The 17996-nt window shown below is 46.8% G+C and overlaps 1 protein-coding gene across 2 annotated transcripts in view; it reads right to left on the bottom strand.

The window, feature by feature from the left end:
• KCTD3 (potassium channel tetramerization domain containing 3) overlaps window positions 1-17996 on the bottom strand; it is a 44672-nt gene that overhangs the window by 15704 nt on the left and 10972 nt on the right. The window contains exons 2-9 of one of the 2 annotated variants that reach the window (XM_060178443.1): window positions 16882-16935; window positions 16637-16682; window positions 14439-14512; window positions 11945-12003; window positions 11616-11696; window positions 10645-10785; window positions 9915-10005; window positions 5435-5625 (exon numbers count right to left, since the gene is read on the bottom strand). In XM_060178443.1, the coding sequence (XP_060034426.1) occupies window positions 5435-5625; window positions 9915-10005; window positions 10645-10785; window positions 11616-11696; window positions 11945-12003; window positions 14439-14512; window positions 16637-16682; window positions 16882-16935 (737 nt within the window). Of the gene's footprint in view, window positions 1-5434; window positions 5626-9914; window positions 10006-10644; window positions 10786-11615; window positions 11697-11944; window positions 12004-14438; window positions 14513-16636; window positions 16689-16881; window positions 16936-17996 lie in introns of both variants that reach the window. The other variant, XM_060178445.1, reaches the window with a different exon arrangement.

Below are 17996 nucleotides of genomic sequence, written 5' to 3'. Positions count from 1 at the left end.
CAGATGGCTTCTTTTGAAGAGCCCAAACCAATCGCTATGAACTAGCTCACAGCAGAGCTGCCTACCACACTAGCCTTGAAAGTCCACGTGTCAGATCTCCTCCAGCGACCGCTGAGGCACAAGTGGCAATGTGGAAAACAAAAAAGAGAAACGCGACTCGATTTCTCCCTGTGTACCGTGACACCCAAAATGTTAGTCTGAGGTTGTGTTGCCTGCTTTTGGGTCTGGGAATCATTTTCACTGCTGGAGAATTTCAATTTTATTTTTACTTATTTGTTTATTTTTTGCCTCTAGGGTTATCGCTGAGGCTTGCTTTGGTGCCTGCACTACAAATCCACTGCTCCTGGAGGCTATTTTTGTTGCCCTTGCTGTTTATCGTTGTTGTTGGTATTGTTGTTATTGCTGTTGTTGTTGGACAGGACAGAGAGAGATGGAGAGAGGAGGGGAAGACAGACACCTGCAGACCTGCTTCACCGCCTGTGAGGTGACTTCCCTGCAGGTGGGGAGCCGGGGGCTCGAACCGGGATCCTTGAGCCGGTCCTTGCGTTTCATGCCATGTGCGCTTAACCCGCTGCGCTATCGCCCGGGCGCCCCCTGCTGGAGAATTTCTACGGAGCGGATGATAACGCCACTCTGTAAAATGCAACAAAAACGACAACAAATGGCCAAAACACAAAAGGCCACCGAAGCTACGAGGCATCGGACAACTGGACCACGCGCAGTGAAAGGCTGACTAGGTGGAAAATGCGCTGGGCGCTTCCTGCCGACGGGCCCTCCTCAGGGAGTACCAGTGAGAGCAAAACCCAGGTCGGCGGGCAGGGGCTCTCAGAGCGGACCAGAGCTCTTTAATCCAAGTGTAAAACAAGCCTGGCTGGCGCAGGAAACACTGGCGATTTCTCTCTCTGCCCAGAACAAAACTCACAGCTTTTACAAGAAAGACAGCTCCACCTTCTGCATCCCATAGTGACCCTGGGCCCACACTCTCAGAGGCTCAAAGAATAGGAAAGCTCTCAGGGGAGGGGATGGGATATGGAGTTCTGGGGGTGGGAATTGTGTGGAGTTGTACCCCTCTTACCCTATGGTTTTGTCAGTATTTCCTTTTTAGGAAGGAAGGAAGGAAGGAAGGAAGGAAGGAAGGAAGGAAGGAAGGAAGGAAGGAAGGAAAAGGAAAGGAAAAGAAAAGAAAAGAAAAGAAAAGAAAAGAAAAGAAAAGAAAAGAAAGGCAGCTCAGCCCACACTCCCGACACGCGGGGCCAGCATCTCCTCAGCTGTGTCTGCTACAACCTCTGGAGGCCCGCTAGTGTCTCAAACCTGTTAGTTTGAAATGCTGTGCGGTATCAGTGTCAACACTTTCGGAATTCTTTAAAATTTTTATTTGAAACTCTTCGAACTGCTTTATTCTGTACTTTTTAAAAAAATATTTTTATTGGGGAATTAATAGTTTACATTCCACAGTAAATACAATTAGTTTGTACATGCATAATCTTCTGTAATGCTTTGATCCCTAGTGTAGAATTGCTGGCCAAAAAAATGGGTGCTAGTATCTTGGCCCGCTTAGCCAACAGCGGGGCCAGCTCTGACATTCTACAGGCCTTGTCCAAGGCATACCTGACATGTCAAGAGTCCTGACTCACGGGGGAGGCCTTCAAAGAAAATGAGTGACACTAAATAAAAAATCAAAACCAACAGAAATATCCTGCCCTCAACTTTACAACCACTGATTGGCTTGCAGTGCACAACAAAACATTTCTGAGTAGCCTGCCAGTGGTGGACTGAGACTAAGCATTCAAAATTTAAATATATATAAATATATATATTTTAATTAAGATATGAAAGATTCTTTAAGAGTCTGAAACTGCTAGAGATTTTCAAGCAGGTAGTGCAAGGCCACGGGAGCGGCTCACAGGGCGGGCCGTGGTAGGCTGGGTGCTTAGATAGCTTTCAACAGAGGAGCCAAGTGGGACTCCCGCTAGCGGGAAAGTCTGATTTTTAAAAAGTCCCGGCACAGCCACTTTTCAATGGCACAACGGACTAGGAAAGGGCACTGTCGCGTCTGCAGCGCTGCACTTTGGTCTGAAAGAGAAGAGCTCGCAGATGCAGCCGGACTTGGCGTTTTGCTTCTGTTCGTCTAGTGTCAGCACTGACCGATCTTCACAGACCTGCGAATGTTTGGCTACAAGCACCAGATGTTTGGTGTTGATGCGTTCAGCGCCGAACTGTGTGTTTCGTCTTAAAAGGTCTGAGCTGACACTGGCAAAGCAGTGCTGGGTAGCAACAGCAGGCTCTGGACCCCAAGTCAAAGCAGAAGCACTCAACGGTACAAGCGGTCATTAAATTCTTCTCTGCTACTTACGGTCAGGGCAAGAAACGAACGCCAGTTTCACTTGAAAATGCCCCTGATGCAGTGGTCAGAATTTGTATTGACCAAATAAACTTAATAATCCTCTGTGTGACTTAAGTCTTACTTCTGCGTTAGAGAAAACCATTTCCATGGCCAGGGAAATAGCTCAGCTAGCTTCAACTCCCAGCATCGCCTGTACAGAAGTGGTCCCTGTGTCTCCTGTCTCTCATATGTGATTCTCTCGTTTACTTTGTAAGAAATAAACAGAAAATTTAAGAGGAAGACTGGTCTTGTAGTAAGCGTAGCCTAGAACAGTCCCAGCTGTGACCATGGACTATGAGCTCAGAATGACAGGAGCTCCAGGGTTTACACAGGCTCCCGTGCTGAACAGGAATATATGTGGCCCTGGGTCAGACTGCTGGGGTACACAGCTACCTGCATTCATATATCTTTTCTTTTTGAACTGCTCTCTGTCCTATTCGAGCTTTCTATTCTTAACTCTGACACCATCTTCCCAGACAATATTTCTAGTCCACCTCCCATATTAGCTATCAAACTCAAGCAAACATTACTAAGACAAAGGCTCCTAGGAACATACAAAGTCTTTCCTAAAACAGACTTCCTAACTTCTTTCCCTCCTAAGATTTTATTCTCATCTGCGCTATTCCAACTCTTTGGTTCCTGTTTAGTAAACAGTTTGTCCTGCTTTATATTTTACTGCCTTTCAGCCGCCAAGTTGCAGACGCTACTACGATTCCATCCTGACTTCCCCGGGCACACAACCTCACCAATGTGTCCTGGAACGCCACCTCTCCAGAGCCCTGCCCTACTAGACACAGACGCAGGCTGGGGGTGTGGATCCACCTGCCAACACCTATTACAGAAACCTGAGCGCTCATCTTCTGCACCTCAAAAGTAACTTTGGTTCACACTCTCAGAGAGGGAGGAAAGATAGGGGAAGGTGACCGGAGGGTCTCAACTCCAATTCCACCGAGACCCAAAACGTCTGTCACCAGGAATGTTTGTTTTTATACCACCACTGAAGGGGAAGTGAATGGAAAAGACCAAAGGAAGCCCAGCTCTATTTCACTTTCCTGAAAGAGAAGAAGAAAAAGGAACGACACTCAGAAGTAGTAATGGGTATAGGTGTGACTTAGAGGGCAATAACAATGGGCAAAATGTACGTATATATTAGAGAGATGTGTATGTGTGTGTGTGTGTGTAGTGTCAGCTCACATCTGTGACCTGGAGAGGCCTACAGCAGTTTCTGCTGACAGAGAATGGGGACACAGAACTCTGGTGGTGTGAATGATGTGGAATTCTACACCTATTATCTTACAGTTCTGCCAATCAATATTAAATCACTGATGAAAAAGTATTGTTGAGTCTGAGCACTGAACTTTTTTTTTGCCTCCACGGTTATCACTGGGGCTCGGTGCCAAGCACTATGAATCCACTGCTCCTGGAGGCCATCTTTCTTCCATTGTTGCTGCTGCTGTTGTTGGATAGGACAGAGAGAAATGGAGAGAGGAGGGGAAGACAGAGAGGAGGAGAGAAAGACAGACACCAGCACACGTGCCGCACCACCTGTGAAGCGACCCCCCTCCAAGTGGGGAGCCGGGGGCTTGAACCAGGAGCCTGGAGAGAGAGCTCACCCAGTAGCGTGCGCGCCTAGGTTCAAGCAATGGCACGGGGAAAGGCTCAGTGTTGTGGTCTCACTCTCAGTGTCACTGTGTGAAGGAAAGGAGGCTTGGAGTGCTTAAACCATACATGCATGAAGCCCTGGGTCCAGAAAAATAAAAAGAAACCGTGGGGGGAGGGACTTCCATGTGCTAGTGATTATGAAAATGGCTCAGTCCAAGTACAAGAATCTGATCAACTTTAACTGAAAGAGTATGAGAAGCTGACCACTACGATTTTGACAGTTTGGGACAGCAGCCAAGAAGAATGTCCAGCGTGATCTGGAAAGATAATAAAACTGTCTAGGGCCCTGCACAGCCATCAGAAGCCAGATTTCCCTCACATATTCAACTGAGGCAGGACTGCAGCTGACTGACGGCAGAAATAGTTACCAGAATTCAGTTAAGTGACAAACCACAAGACAGGCGGCTAGCTCACCCAGCAGTCCCAGCACGCTAAGGAGCTGGGTTCAAGGTCAGGGTCACCACACGGGAGAGCCTGCAGGGAGGAGCCTCCTAGGACTGGAGGGCTGGTGCTGCAGTGCTCCTCTCTCCTCTGTCTCTTAACTACTGAGATGAAAAAGAAAAAGAAAGTAGCCAGGGCCTGGGGAGACAGCAAATCGTTATCCAACAGAGTCTCAGGCCTGAGGTTCCGAGACCCAAGGTTCAGTACCCAGCACCACCATAAAATGGAGCTGAGCAGAGTTAACAACAACAATAATAATTAACATTTAAACTGCCACTGCCCTTTCGTCCTCAAAAATTACAGTCAAATCAAACCGCCACCAGGAATGGAGAAGCCTTGCAGGGGTCAAAGCCCCAGCAATAAACCCTATGGCCAAAAACACTGGAAAACAAAACCATCATCCACACAAGTTTTGGGGACGCGCTTTCCGTTACAAGCACTGTTATCACTGAATGGGTCTCTTTGTGCTGGTTCTGTTTACCTTGCGGTCCCAGGGATCTGTGCATGAGGGAGCTCACCATTCCTGGGCCGCCTTTTTCATACTTTGTATTTATCTACTTACTTTTATTTTAGATGCATAGAAATGAAGACAGCAAAAAACGGGGGAGTGGGGAGGTGTACATCATGGCGGCCGAGTTCCCCTAAGTGCCACGACTTGATTCTGGGCTACGTGGACTTACCAGCTGGGATACCCCTCGGCCATGACAGAGAGAATCTAACGGCACTGCTGACTTTTCTAAAAGTGAAAAGGAGTTCTTGAGTCTATGATGAGGTTGAGAGTATGGTCCTCCTACTGTGAAACCCTGGGGACGGGGGAGGGAGAGAAAAGGAGGCTGCTCCAGCTAAGAGTTCAGGTGGGTCGTGAGCTGTCGGGACAATCCCTCTGAAACCTCACAGCAGTCCGTCTACCAGTGAGACGCAGCACCCAGAGGGCTTATTTCTTCCTACCGATTTCACTTCCGCTCCCTCCATCCTGGACGCTCCACAAGATGATGCTGCTCTCGGAAGCCACGGCGACCATCTTGTCTTTGTCTCCATGCGGACCGCCCACCACCTTGGCGTTCAAAGCCACTCGCTCAATAGTCCAGTCCAGATAGGGGCTTGTGAACACCTGCTGCCAGCCTGAGGATTCTTTGATTCTGTTAAGAACAAATTTACACATTAGATTTGGCAGGAATTTAATACAAGTTAATATGGACAACAAAACAAAACAAAACAGAGTGACCTATCTCGTATACTTACATTATCTTTTATATTTACTAAATATAAAGTGCAGCCAGATAGCATTCATCAAGCCAGAATGTTATCCCTGGGCTTACCTTGTGTTTATAGACATATAAATCATTTTTATAGGCATATAAATCATTGCATGAGACTAGCATTCCAAAGGATTAAGAAACCCCTCCAACCGACATAAAAAGACTATTCACACCGTCTACCTTGTTTCCCCTTTCTGCCCTTGTTCCTGAGTATTACACCAAATCAAAGCACTTGGGGAAGGGGTTGACAGCTTAGGGTCCTGGTGATGGAGGAAAAGGACCCATGCTGGGGGTAGACACCGCTCACAGGGAGATGAGAAATTCTACCCATGTGTTGCCAACTGTATGTAAACTATTATCCTCTTCACACACACAAAAAAAAAATTAAAGCAAAGTTTTTTTTTCTGTTTTTTTTAAATATTTATTTTATTTATTTATTCCCTTTTGTTGCCCTTGTTGTTTTATTGTTGTAGTTATTATTGTTGTTGTTGTTGTTGGATAGGACAGAGAGAAATGGAGAGAGGAGGGGAAGACAGAGAGGTGGAGAGAAAGATAGACACCTGCAGACCTGCTTCACCGCCTGTGAAGCGACTCCCCTGCAGGTGGGGAGCCGGGGTTCGAACCGGGATCCTTATGTTGGTCCTTGTGCTTTGCGCCACCTGCGCTTAACCCGCTGCGCTACAGCCCGACTCCCTAAAGCAAAGTTTTATAGGGCAGGGAGACAGCGTAGTTCTGCAGAAAGACTTTCATGCTTGAGACTCCAAAATCCCAGGTTCAATCCCTTGCATAAGCCAGAACTGAACAGTGCTCTGGTTAAAAATGATAATAAAATAAAAAGAAGAAAGCAGCTATCTGCAGCCTAGGCGGTGGTGTAATGGCTGGAGCGCTGGGCTTCAGAGCAGCAGCACGTTCCTGAGATGCTTTGGCCTGAGCACACACGTGTGCATTCGCTCTATTAAAGAACTGACGGGTCTTTAAAATTTTGTTGTTTTTTTTAGCACGAGGGCTATTGCTGGAGCTCAGCGCCTGCACAAATTCACCAATCTAGCAGACTTTTTTTTTTTTTATTTCTTCTTCTTCATTTTTAGACAAGATGGAAGACAGATTGGGATAAAGAGAAGCAGAGAGAAGGAACCATCATAGCACTGCCCTGCGAGCTGTGCACCCTGCCCGACCTCTCAGCAGGGGCTCAAACCTGGGTCCTGGGTTTGTGCATGGTCATGCGTGAGTCCTCCCAGATCCCCCCAAACGGACTTATTTCTGCTTTTATTTGCAAAAACGTACAACTACGGCTACTTATGGGTAGAAACAGCCAATAGAAAACAACAACTGGCGTTCTCATCTGCGAAGCGGCTGTCTAGTTGCTATGAATGGCGCGTTCCTGGCCTTTTCTGTTCTGGCCCTTCCAACACAGCGGTCCCGACACGCTGAAGAAGAGGGCGCCTGGTGTGCGCCACGCCAGCATGACGGTGTCTCGACACTGATGTGTGACGTGGAGGGTCTCCTCAGTTTCTGAGGAACAACTTCTCAAAGTCTCACTTTACAATGAGAAACCCACATGCCGACTTTCTCCACATGGCAAAGCTTCCCGGCACTGAGCGTCGTAGCTGACTGAGTTCATTTTCAAATGTTTACTTTCTACGAAGCATGCCTGCAAGCTTTTAGTAACTGTTCTGACTTATCTCCAAGTCTCTCAAGGACAAATTTGGTGAAGACACAAGTCTTCAGATATTTACGAACCTGCAGTTCTATGATCAATGAACCATCGGCACTTTCACTATGGGAAATCTACAAGCCGAAGAGGCCAACAGAACTCTCTGACTTTCCTTTTCGTCTCGCTAGGAGCCGCTAACTAGCACTGAGAGGAAAACTGAAGGGAAAAAGTGGTGTTTTATTCATTACCTGATTCATTATAAAAACCAAACTAGACATTCATGAATGCTCACCTAAGAACCTAAATGGAATCATTTAGCTTCCAGTTTTGCTTGAAGAATAGGATTAAGTAAAATAACAATTAAGTAGCAATAATTCACAAACATAGCCAGTCTAGCCATGCTAATTTCAAAACATTATTTCCTTACAGAATTTCAAAACAGTAGCGAAAAGTGTGTCAATTCGCCCTCCTTGCTTATTGTCTGTGATTACCCTTTTCAACCACCAGATGGAATGACTGTGTTCAAATAAACAAACACAAACCATTAACAGCCTAGGGAAAGAACTGACAAACACTGGGAAATGAAGTGCAGTAGCTCTAAGGAGCTGCCAGCTTGGCATAAAAAGGATGGCCAGCACTTGACGCGTATCGACAGCATGCTAGAGATAGAAACAGAGCCAGACGGATTTCAGGCTCACGCCGCGTTCAATGAAGAGGTAAGCTGATGCAGTGAGGGGAGTGGCAGATACTACCGCCTTGTGACGATTCATTCAAGAACATAAGCGCTCAAATCACATATGGTCCCATCTCTTACAGAAACCATGATTTCCCTTTAGAAGTTGGGGTATTATAAAACAAAAAGACAGTCAAAAAAAAAAAATCAGGGCTGTATGTTTGATAGTGATCACAACAATTACAGAATTTAACTACGTGAATTGACTTGCTGAGAAATTAAAATTAAGTACAAAGAAGATGAAATTAAGATGGCAAATCTGCTCTGCACTTTCCTAAACAGTTAATGCCAAACTTTAAATACATGGAACAAGACAGAAGGAGCTGATTCCTTCAGCGTTCTGACTCCCTACTCTCTCACAATGAACAATACTCGGGCATCTGGGGGACTATGAGGTCATCTTCCATATTAAGGTCTCCAGGCATTTTTGGAAAATACAAGCACATTGTACCTCAAACTGCATGGAGATGCAAAAGCCTTAAAAGGTGTGTGTCTAAAGTTAGATCCAAATGAGTCATGAACATATAAAGACATACAGTAAAAGGCTTTCAAATGCAATGAGAATGATTTATAATAGAGTATACTTGGGCAAAAATAAATTATAAACGGTTAGACCATAGGCAAATAAAGGTAGATACCACATCCAGGTAGACACCACATCCGCGTGGGCGATGACGGTGACAAAATCAGCGTGACAAAGGAAATGCAAAATAAGACAGGGGAGATAGCAAGGAGACTGATGCCAGAGGCGCCAATGTCCCAGGTTCAGTCCCTAGCTCCACCGTAAGCCAGAGCTGAGCAGCACTTTGGTAGAAAGACTTTCTCACACATACACACACACACACACACACACACACACACACACGCACGCACGCACGCACGCGCGCGCGCGCGCAACATAGTGAATTCCAGGCACAGAGCACAGAGAGACACTGTGCTACACTATCGCTTTTAAGACTGCTCTCTGCTCTCTGCTCTCTGCCACTGCTAGGGCTTCACTGTTCTGAGGCACAGCACTGAAGCTCCCCCAGTGCTGTGGTGCTCCCACCCACGGGAGGCTCGGTTCTGGGTCACACACACGGCAAAGTAGGCACCTCCCCAGGTCAGCTGTCTTGCCAACTCTTCTAGAATCCTGAATGTACGACATAAAAGATGCAGAGGAACGGCCTATAGGAGAGATGATACTCTCTAAAAGTAATGTAAGTATCTTTCTTTTAAGACCTTTTTTGTGGTCTGGGAGGTGGCACAGTGATAAAGCTTTGGACTCCCAAGCATGAGGTCCCGAGCTCAATCCCCGGCAGCACATGTGCCAGAGTGATGTCTGGTTTTTTCTCTCTCCTCCTATCTTCCTCATTAATAAATAAATAAATAAAATATTAAAAAAAAAAAAAAAGACTTTCTTGCTGGCCTGTTGAGTAATCTAACCGCATGGGAGGGCATCTCGTATGTCCTCAATTCTATTGTCCCTCTGCCCGGGACATGTCATGTTGACATGACGGTGGAAGCAGAGGTGCCACGGCCAAAAGCAGCGGTAAGGATTCAAAGCGTAATAGCATCGCTCTTCTTACGCTGGCCGCTCAGCTGAGGGAGGCTGCGTACGCGTTACCGTGTCTCTGGCAGCAAGCTTTGTTGAACTCACCTAGCCAGGAGATCAACACGCACACAAAATACAAAGAAGCATCCTGATGACTTGGCAGCGTTTCTATCTACAACCCAAAACTCGCAGTTCAAACTCACCACCCCCACAGAACAGGCAGGACGGCTGTCTGTCACACACGGTACCTGTAGCACACAGCAAAGTGGGCATAGGCGGCGACGATCCAGTTGTGGTGGCCAGCCACAATCAGCACCTTCCGGGGGTCCACGGGAAAGCCTGTTGGTGTTCCAAAAAGACACAGTTCACAGTCTGAAGCGGGGGTCTTCCAGCTCTAGCCCAAGGCCTAGTCACCGCCTGTGCTGATGAATCAAAGTGAGCTGGGGGGCAGCCACACCCAGCCTCCACCCAGCATGCACTGCTGCAGTACCAGGCAAAGGCTGAGATGGGCAGCCTCAACAGGGGCCGGGTGGCCCACAAAGCCCTATGTGTTTACTAGCTGGCTCTTGACAGGAAAAATCTGCCTGCCCTTTTTTCTAAAGACTAAGGGCAAACAGACCACAAACTTAAAAACGAGCTTTAAGATAAAAATGATAAGCTGGAACTGAAAAGTAAAGTTTTGGAGCCAGAGCCAGACAGTGGTGCGCATGGCTGAGCGCACCCGTTACCAAGTGCGCGGACCTGGGTTCAAGCTCCTGGTCCCCCTCCGACAGCGGGAAGCTTCCCCTGCAGTAAAGCAGTGCTGCAGGTGTGTCTCCTTGAATTTCCCCCTCCCCTCTCAATTTTTCCCCACGCTATCAAAATAAGTAATGAAATAAAGAGTTACCAAGGTAGCAGCACACCTTTAAAATGGGTTAACTCAGTCACCAGGACTAAAAACCCTGACTTGCCCTCTCTGCTACAGTAACCTCTGCCCACCTAGTCTGACAGCCTCTTCCCCAGGTCCAGACAGCACAGGCTGGGGGCCACTTCCCCGAGCTTCGCCTTCTGGAGAATTCAGTCCGCTCCGAGGGTCACCAGAGGTTCTAGTGGTGTTGCTTATTTTGCGACTGGGAATACCTATAAGGAAAGAGGAAGTCATTCCCAAGCTCACCTATCATATCAAAACTGTCAAGGAGTCAAAGGAATCTTATTCCAACTCAGATATGCCTTCCAATGTAAGTAACTCATTGCAGTTACCACAACAAACAAAGTGAACATGGAAAAACAATTGGGACTCTTTCATCAACGTGTCTTGCCATCTGATCAATAAATAAGGCTTGTCACGCTGCATTTGATTCTGACCCAGTTCTGGGCTACTGAAACCCGTCAGTCACTGAGTTTAACACTGGTCTTTCCATTTAAGATACTGCTACTACAAGTCACCTACTAAGTAGTAAGTTACTCTGCTTTACAGCCGATGGGGCTCCGTGTCCTCAGAGCTCTTTCGTTCGGCAAGAAGTCTCTCTGGGGATGCAGTCTTGCTTCGAAGCCCACTGGAGCATGTGGGAAGGCAGCACGCTCCTGGCTGATCACGCGGGGCAAAGACCAGCACTCCTCTGTGCCCTGCCCACTGGACCGGCAGGCTGACAACTCTCAGGGCTTCTCGTGCCTAAGCAATGGAGGCTCGGCCCTACCGCAGGGGCCGGCGAACTCCAACAACTCGAACACAGGTGCGCCCCTTCACTTGTGAGGTGGTCAATGGCCAAGGCAAGTGAGCTGCCGTCAAGCTCTCTTTCTCCCGGGGCCCGGCTGCCCCGCTGCAGGGGAGCACAGACAGAGCCCTGCTCGGAGCGACTCCTCTCCAAGTCCTCACCGTCTCTACTTGCACAGACTTCCCTAAACACACACTGGCACATGTGTGGCGACTGAGGGGGGGTCCCCTCTGGAAAGTGGGGTGCGCGGCCTACCTGGGGGAGGCAGGTAGCCGTGGAAGAGCACGCTGCCGCAGGACGAGCGCTCCAGCTCCTCGCACAGGAGCAGCCTTCTCACTGGAACACGCAGAGCAGAGCAGAGCAAACGGGTCAAGATGCGCGCAGACAGAGACGGGCCGACAAGGGGGAGCCGGACACGTGTTTCCGTCCACTGACACACGGTTTCTACTGCGACAGGCCACGAGGGCAGGTCGTGTGGCAGCCCAGGCCTTAGGGCCTGGTGGGAGACGCGGTCCGCTTGGGCCAGCACGGTGCGCAGAAGGGCAGCCCCGACCCAGCAGGCTCCCCCCACGGGGAGCACATACCTAGTGGAGTGATCCCGTAGAACTCTGCTTCGTGCCTCAGGACGCTGATACTCACTCCCCTGCAAAGAAATCCATCGACGGTGTGGATCTGACGGTGGGGGCCTGGACTCACTGCCGCACGAGCAGAAGGACAAGCTCCTACCCCTTAATGTCAGCAAAGCCACAAGACTCCCAAACTTACATTTTCTTGATATCTGTGATTATTTTTTTTTAAGTTTCAGTTAGGGAGTCGGGTGGTAGCACAGCGGGTGAAGCGCACGTGGCACGAAGCGCAAGGACCGGCGTAAGGATCCCGGTTCGAGCCCGCAGCTCCCCACCTGCAGGGGAGTCGCTTCCCAGGCGGTGAAGCAGGTCTGCAGGTGTCTGTCTTTCTCTCCCCTTCTCTGTCTTCCCCTCCTCTCTCCATTTCTCTCTGTCCTATCCAACAACGAATTGCGTCAATAAGGGCAATAATAATAACCACAACGAAGCTACAACAAGGGCAACAAAAGGGGGAAAAAAAAAATGGCCTCCAGGAGCGGTGGATTCATGGTGCAGGCACCGAGCCCAGCAATAACCCTGGAGGAGGGGAAAAAAAAAAAAAAAAAGAGGGCAACAAAAGGAAAATAAATAAATAAATAAATATATTTTTTAAAGTCTTAGTTTAAAACAAAGCTGTATCTTAGGCTCTATTAGTATATAGGTAAACTGGGTAACTAAATGAGAAACTAGGACTTAATACAAAGTAGGGTGCATGTGTATGTGTGGTGTGTATGTGTGTGTGTGTGTGTGTGTAGGGGAATAACAGCTTCATGAAGGGCTACGCTATTAAAATGAAGACCTACAGTGAAGCAATGTGAAGGGAACAAGACAGAAATAATACTAATTATTCATTTTACGTTTAGTTATCAACAGTTCTTACTTTAACCATAATGTCTGAACAAAGACGAAGGGAGCATCACTATAGTCCATGGAAACTGAAAGAATATTAACTGAATACTGTGAAGAATTCTACACCCTCAAGCCTGAAAATCGACATGAAACAAACCAAGAATTGCTTAGAAGACAAGACGTCAAAATAGATAAAGATCTGAATTCATCTTGGTTGATTAGCACACTTAAATCAATAACCCCCCAACCACTCAAAACAAAAGGCAGCCCAGAAAGATTCACTGGTGAACTCAACCAAACACTGAGGTCGGCATCACCTTGGTATCAAAACCAGAAAAAGACACTAACAAGAAAATAACAGGTCGATATCTCTCATGAACACGGAGGCAAAAATCTTCAACAAAATATTAGCAAATCAAACCCAAGTGTGTGGAAAAAAGAAACAGGCATCACCATCAAGGGGGATTTATCCCAAGTATGTGAGGCTATGTTGTTTTCGCAGGGCTATGTTGTTTTCGCCGGGCTGGCTTCACGGGTGGGTAACAGACGACCAGGGACTCATGGTTGAGCTGTAGGCAGTATCTCTTTATTCATGCAGGACGCAGCACAATCTAAGATGAGCTAAGCTAAACTCAAGTACCCTAAAACTCACAATGCTGTCTTTATATATACTTGCCAAGTAGGGTGGAAACAGGATGTGACATAGAGAGGGTGGAGAGAAAAGTGACTGGTGAAAATCAGAGTGTGACAAGGAGGGGGTGGAGCAGGCGAGAATCCTATCACTGAACCACAAATGCCCTGGAGGGAGGGTGGTGCTTGTTAACAGCGGTTATGTAAATAGAATGCAGTAGTTATGTAAATAGAATAGTGTTAAGCAGGGGGGATTTAAACCAAATGAAACAGAAGGGGTCTCATGCATACCAACAAGGCTAGATCAGTACTAACTACAAAAATCAACTAATGGGAACGTCACACCAATAGGTTAAAAAAGAAAACAGGCAAAATCTTGTCGATAGGCTCCACAAAACGTCTGACAAACTCTTGATACCCACCCAGTGGTAAAAGCAACACACAAACAGAAACCAGTGCACGATGGCATCGAACACAGTGCGGGACCCTGCTGTCTGCCCTCTGGGAGCTCCAAGTCTAACGGAAAAGAAAACTCCTGAAAAGGGAGGCGTCAGGACACAGTGGTGGTGGCTGTGGTGCTACAGGAACTCAACAGTCAAACCTGGTGGACAGGCACCACGGAGAACAACGAAGCTAGGAAAGGCTGATCATGCTGAAGCAAGAGAAATTAAGTAGGGGCCGGACTACAGGGGACTATAAAAGACAGAAAACATAAAACACAGGCTTTGAGTAGTACCAGGTCCTGCTGGTATTTTTTTGAACACAGTTCTGACTACAGTGTGGAAAATGATTTGAAGGAATCTAAAAATGAAGGTGGGGAGCCAGGTTAAAGGCTGTGAGGGCAATCTAGAGGATGCTGATCTGCATCTATGAGAGCTCCAATCTGAGGAGCATTTCAACAAAAACAGCACTGGGGGAAGGAAGCGCAACATTTCTTCAGAAAATGATCCAACAACAAAAGCCTGTTTACACCTTAACACGATGCACTTCTTACCTCAAGTCCAGTTCTTTCGTCCGAAGAAAGTTTAAAATGGGTGCAAATGCCGCTGGATCTCTATCAATAAATATCTATAAATGAAGGATTATGTTATTCTCAAATTACAACTTAAATTTCTAACTTTAATATTTATAACATTAACTTAGGGAATGACAAATTATTTCAGTACTATTTTCTTTAGTGCCATGCTGAAATTTCATTATTGCAAACTAGAAGGTACTTCAAACTGGGCACACTTCATACGGCAGTGTCTCCTTACTTACCCTGAAAACCCATTATTAGATGGATAACATTTTGATACATAAAATTAGTATTCTTGGGAGTCGGGCTGTAGTACAGCGGGCTAAGCGCAGATGGCGCAAAGCACAAGGACCGGCATAAGGATCCCGGTTCGAACCCCGGCTCCCCACCTGCAGGGGAGTCGCTTCACAGGCGGTGAAGCAGGTCTGCAGGTGTCTGTCTTTCTCTCCTCCTCTCTGTCTTCCCTTCCCTCTCTCCATTTCTCTCTGTCCTATCCAACAACAACAACAACAATAATAACTACAACAATAAAACAACAAGGGCAACAAAAGGGAAAAAATAAATAAAATAAATATTAAAAAAAAATTTAGTATTCTTGTGTCTATTGATGCCCCTGGTAAAAGTGACAGGTGAGGGACAAGTTAAATCAGAAATATTCTGGAAGTTATTCAAATCTGGAAGGCCCTACACAAGTTCTTGTTATCTAATTATTAATTATGGGCAGCACTGACTTAAAAGAACAATGGAGTTCTATAACAGCACACAGGAGTAGTTGAGAAAAGTAATCACTACGTGCTGCTATGACAACTGAGAACTACTGTTCTCCTAATACTGCCACACCCACCGTCTCTATTTCCTCAAGGACCAGTGTGGGGGGGAAGTGAACACAGATCAAATCTTTACTACAACCCTACAGAATAGAGGCAAAACAGAATGCTTAATAAAATATGTAACTGATAACTCTCTACAGGCACGTTTATTGACACCAACCCGGTCAACTACAAAGCTGTAATCCTAGGACTTTGTAAAGCATAGGTAAATAAGCTAGACAGAAGAGGCCAGTAACCAGTCCCTTCCTGCCATGATCAATCAAGTCAAAGAGGCGACACACAATGAATACGGTCACTCTAGTTTCACAGATTCTTGTGTTTTTATCAGAAGGTAAGAAACTTTATAAAGACTGGTGGAATTCTGGCTTTCGGCCTTCCTCCCTTCCTCCCTTATCATCTGGGCTTCACTGCTCTGGGCTGATCCCCCCCAGATACAGGGAAGCTTCCTCTAGCGTGGTGAGGTCTGGACTGGAACCTGGGTGGCACACATGGTAAAGCCTTCCGGGCGAGCTCTCTCAGCGGCTACTCTTCTTTCTAACCTTGCACGGACATACCTGGTCTTCCTGTGTGACCTCATATGGAGATGTCACCACCTCAATTAAACACCTGGGGCTTCTGGTCACTTGGCCGCCTCCAAACAGAAAGCCTCTGAGCTTCTGTGAGCCCTGGCCACGTACTGAGCACGAATATAGGAATCACATTTGGCTTAAGGCTGGGGGGAGGTTGTGAGAAACACCATGAGGAGAGTCTGTCCTTGTGTGGCCGTGAAAGGCGGCAATCGCACAAACAGAGATGGCAGGGGCGTCGGCTACACCCTGGCTCCCCGTACAGACGTGTCTTTAATCCACACTGCTCTGGCTGCCAGGTAAAGGTAAATCGCTGCACAGATGTTTCTGTACTGCAGCCTAGGATTCCCCCGTTCCCTCGGCCCACTGCCACTCCACAAGCTCATAAGGTTATGCTCCAAAATAAACTACAGGAATTAACTGGCAATGTACCGCCTTTCCAACTCAGCAACAGAATCTTTCAGTACTTGTGTTGCCTTGTTTGCAGTTTGGACCACCGATTTAAAGGGCATTCATATCCTCCAACCCTCTAATCATGAACGCTTGCATTGCTATACTTGGTATCAATCCCATTTAATAGAGTTCTCATCTATGATTAGAAATGGTGTACAGCATCTATGATTAGAAATGGTGTACAGATGACAAAAACCAAAACACTTTAAACGCATATAACATCATTTTCATTTGGTTATTAAAATATTAGCTCTCCTAGCTAGAGCTCCTATAAGCACTAGTTCCGTATAATGCCTCGTGATCACTGAGTTTAGAAGCTACTTACAGCACCAGTCTCATCTCGAAGCGTTGAAATTCTTCCACTCAGCAAACTGGAAGTCATTAACAATAAGCCAGAGTTAAGAGTTTTTAAAGTCTGCATATGAAAAGTAATCTCCAAAATATACATTTTAAAATTTGTTTGATGAATTAAGACATTTTTTCAGGAAAATGAAACGGTAATTTAATCAAGAAAAACTTCATCTTTGATAATCAAATACATGAAGGTCGTATTAAAGAATGATGACATACCTGGAAAAAAAAGAGTCTGGGATCCACATGAGAGTCTGTCTTGAGGTGCTAAATCTGCAATTCAAAATTGCCCAGTGTTATAAGGGAGGAGTGGCTGGGTCTCACGGAACTTGCTTCTGTCACGTATTTCTCATCTTACAGAGAAATTCCTATCACCCGCCCAAGCTGGTTTCCGCCCAGGAAGATCTACCTGCGAACAAGCCCTGGCCCTCTCAACTTACATTGAAAATGGATTCCAGAAGAATTTAAAGATGGGTGCTGTCTTTGTTGATCTCACAGCAGCCTATGACACGGTCTGGCACCGCGGTCTCCTAGTCAAGATCTCAAGATGCCTGCCTCCATGGGTGGCCAACACTATATCGTTTCTTCTCCAAAACAGAAGATTCCGGGTGCATCTGGGTGACAAGTCTAGCAGATGGAGACTTGTCTCAAGTGGCCTCCCCCAGGGCTCTGTTCTGGCTCCTACGCTATTTAATATTTACATCAATGACCTCCCAGAAACTTCTTCAAGGAAGTTCAACTACGCCGATGACATCTGCTGTGCAACTCAGGCATCCAAGTTCGACATCCTCGAGGAAACACTCACGAAAGACATGTCTCTGATATCTGATGACTGTAAAAAATGGCGACTAATCCCTAGCACTGCAAAAACGGTATCATCTGTTTTCCATCTACACCATGCCTCGGCCTCGCGTGAGCTTAATGTGCAGCTTGGCGATACGAGAATCCGGCATGAAGCCCAGCCAGTCTATCTTGGTGTTACTCTCGATCGCACTCTGTCATTTCACGAACATCTCATAAAAACTGCAGCAAAGGTGGGCGCGAGGAATAACATCATTGCAAGACTGGCCAGCTCCTCATGGGGCGCGAGCGCTTCCACACTACGATCATCCTCTCTGGCATTATGCTATTCCACTGCAGAATACTGTGCCCCAGTATGGTTCCGTAGCCCCCATGTCCACTTGGTCGATTCCAAATTATATTCCTCCATGAGGATCATTTCTGGAACCATCCGTTCCACCCCGGTTCCATGGCTGCCAGTTCTTAGCAACATCGCCCCGCCAGATATTCGTCGGGATGCGGCATCATCTAAGTTCATTTCCCACGTCTACGCT

This window comes from Erinaceus europaeus, chromosome 19 (assembly GCF_950295315.1).
Source record: "Erinaceus europaeus chromosome 19, mEriEur2.1, whole genome shotgun sequence".
NCBI lineage: Eukaryota > Metazoa > Chordata > Mammalia > Eulipotyphla > Erinaceidae > Erinaceus > Erinaceus europaeus.
This window is presented reverse-complemented; position numbering and strand designations above follow the sequence as displayed.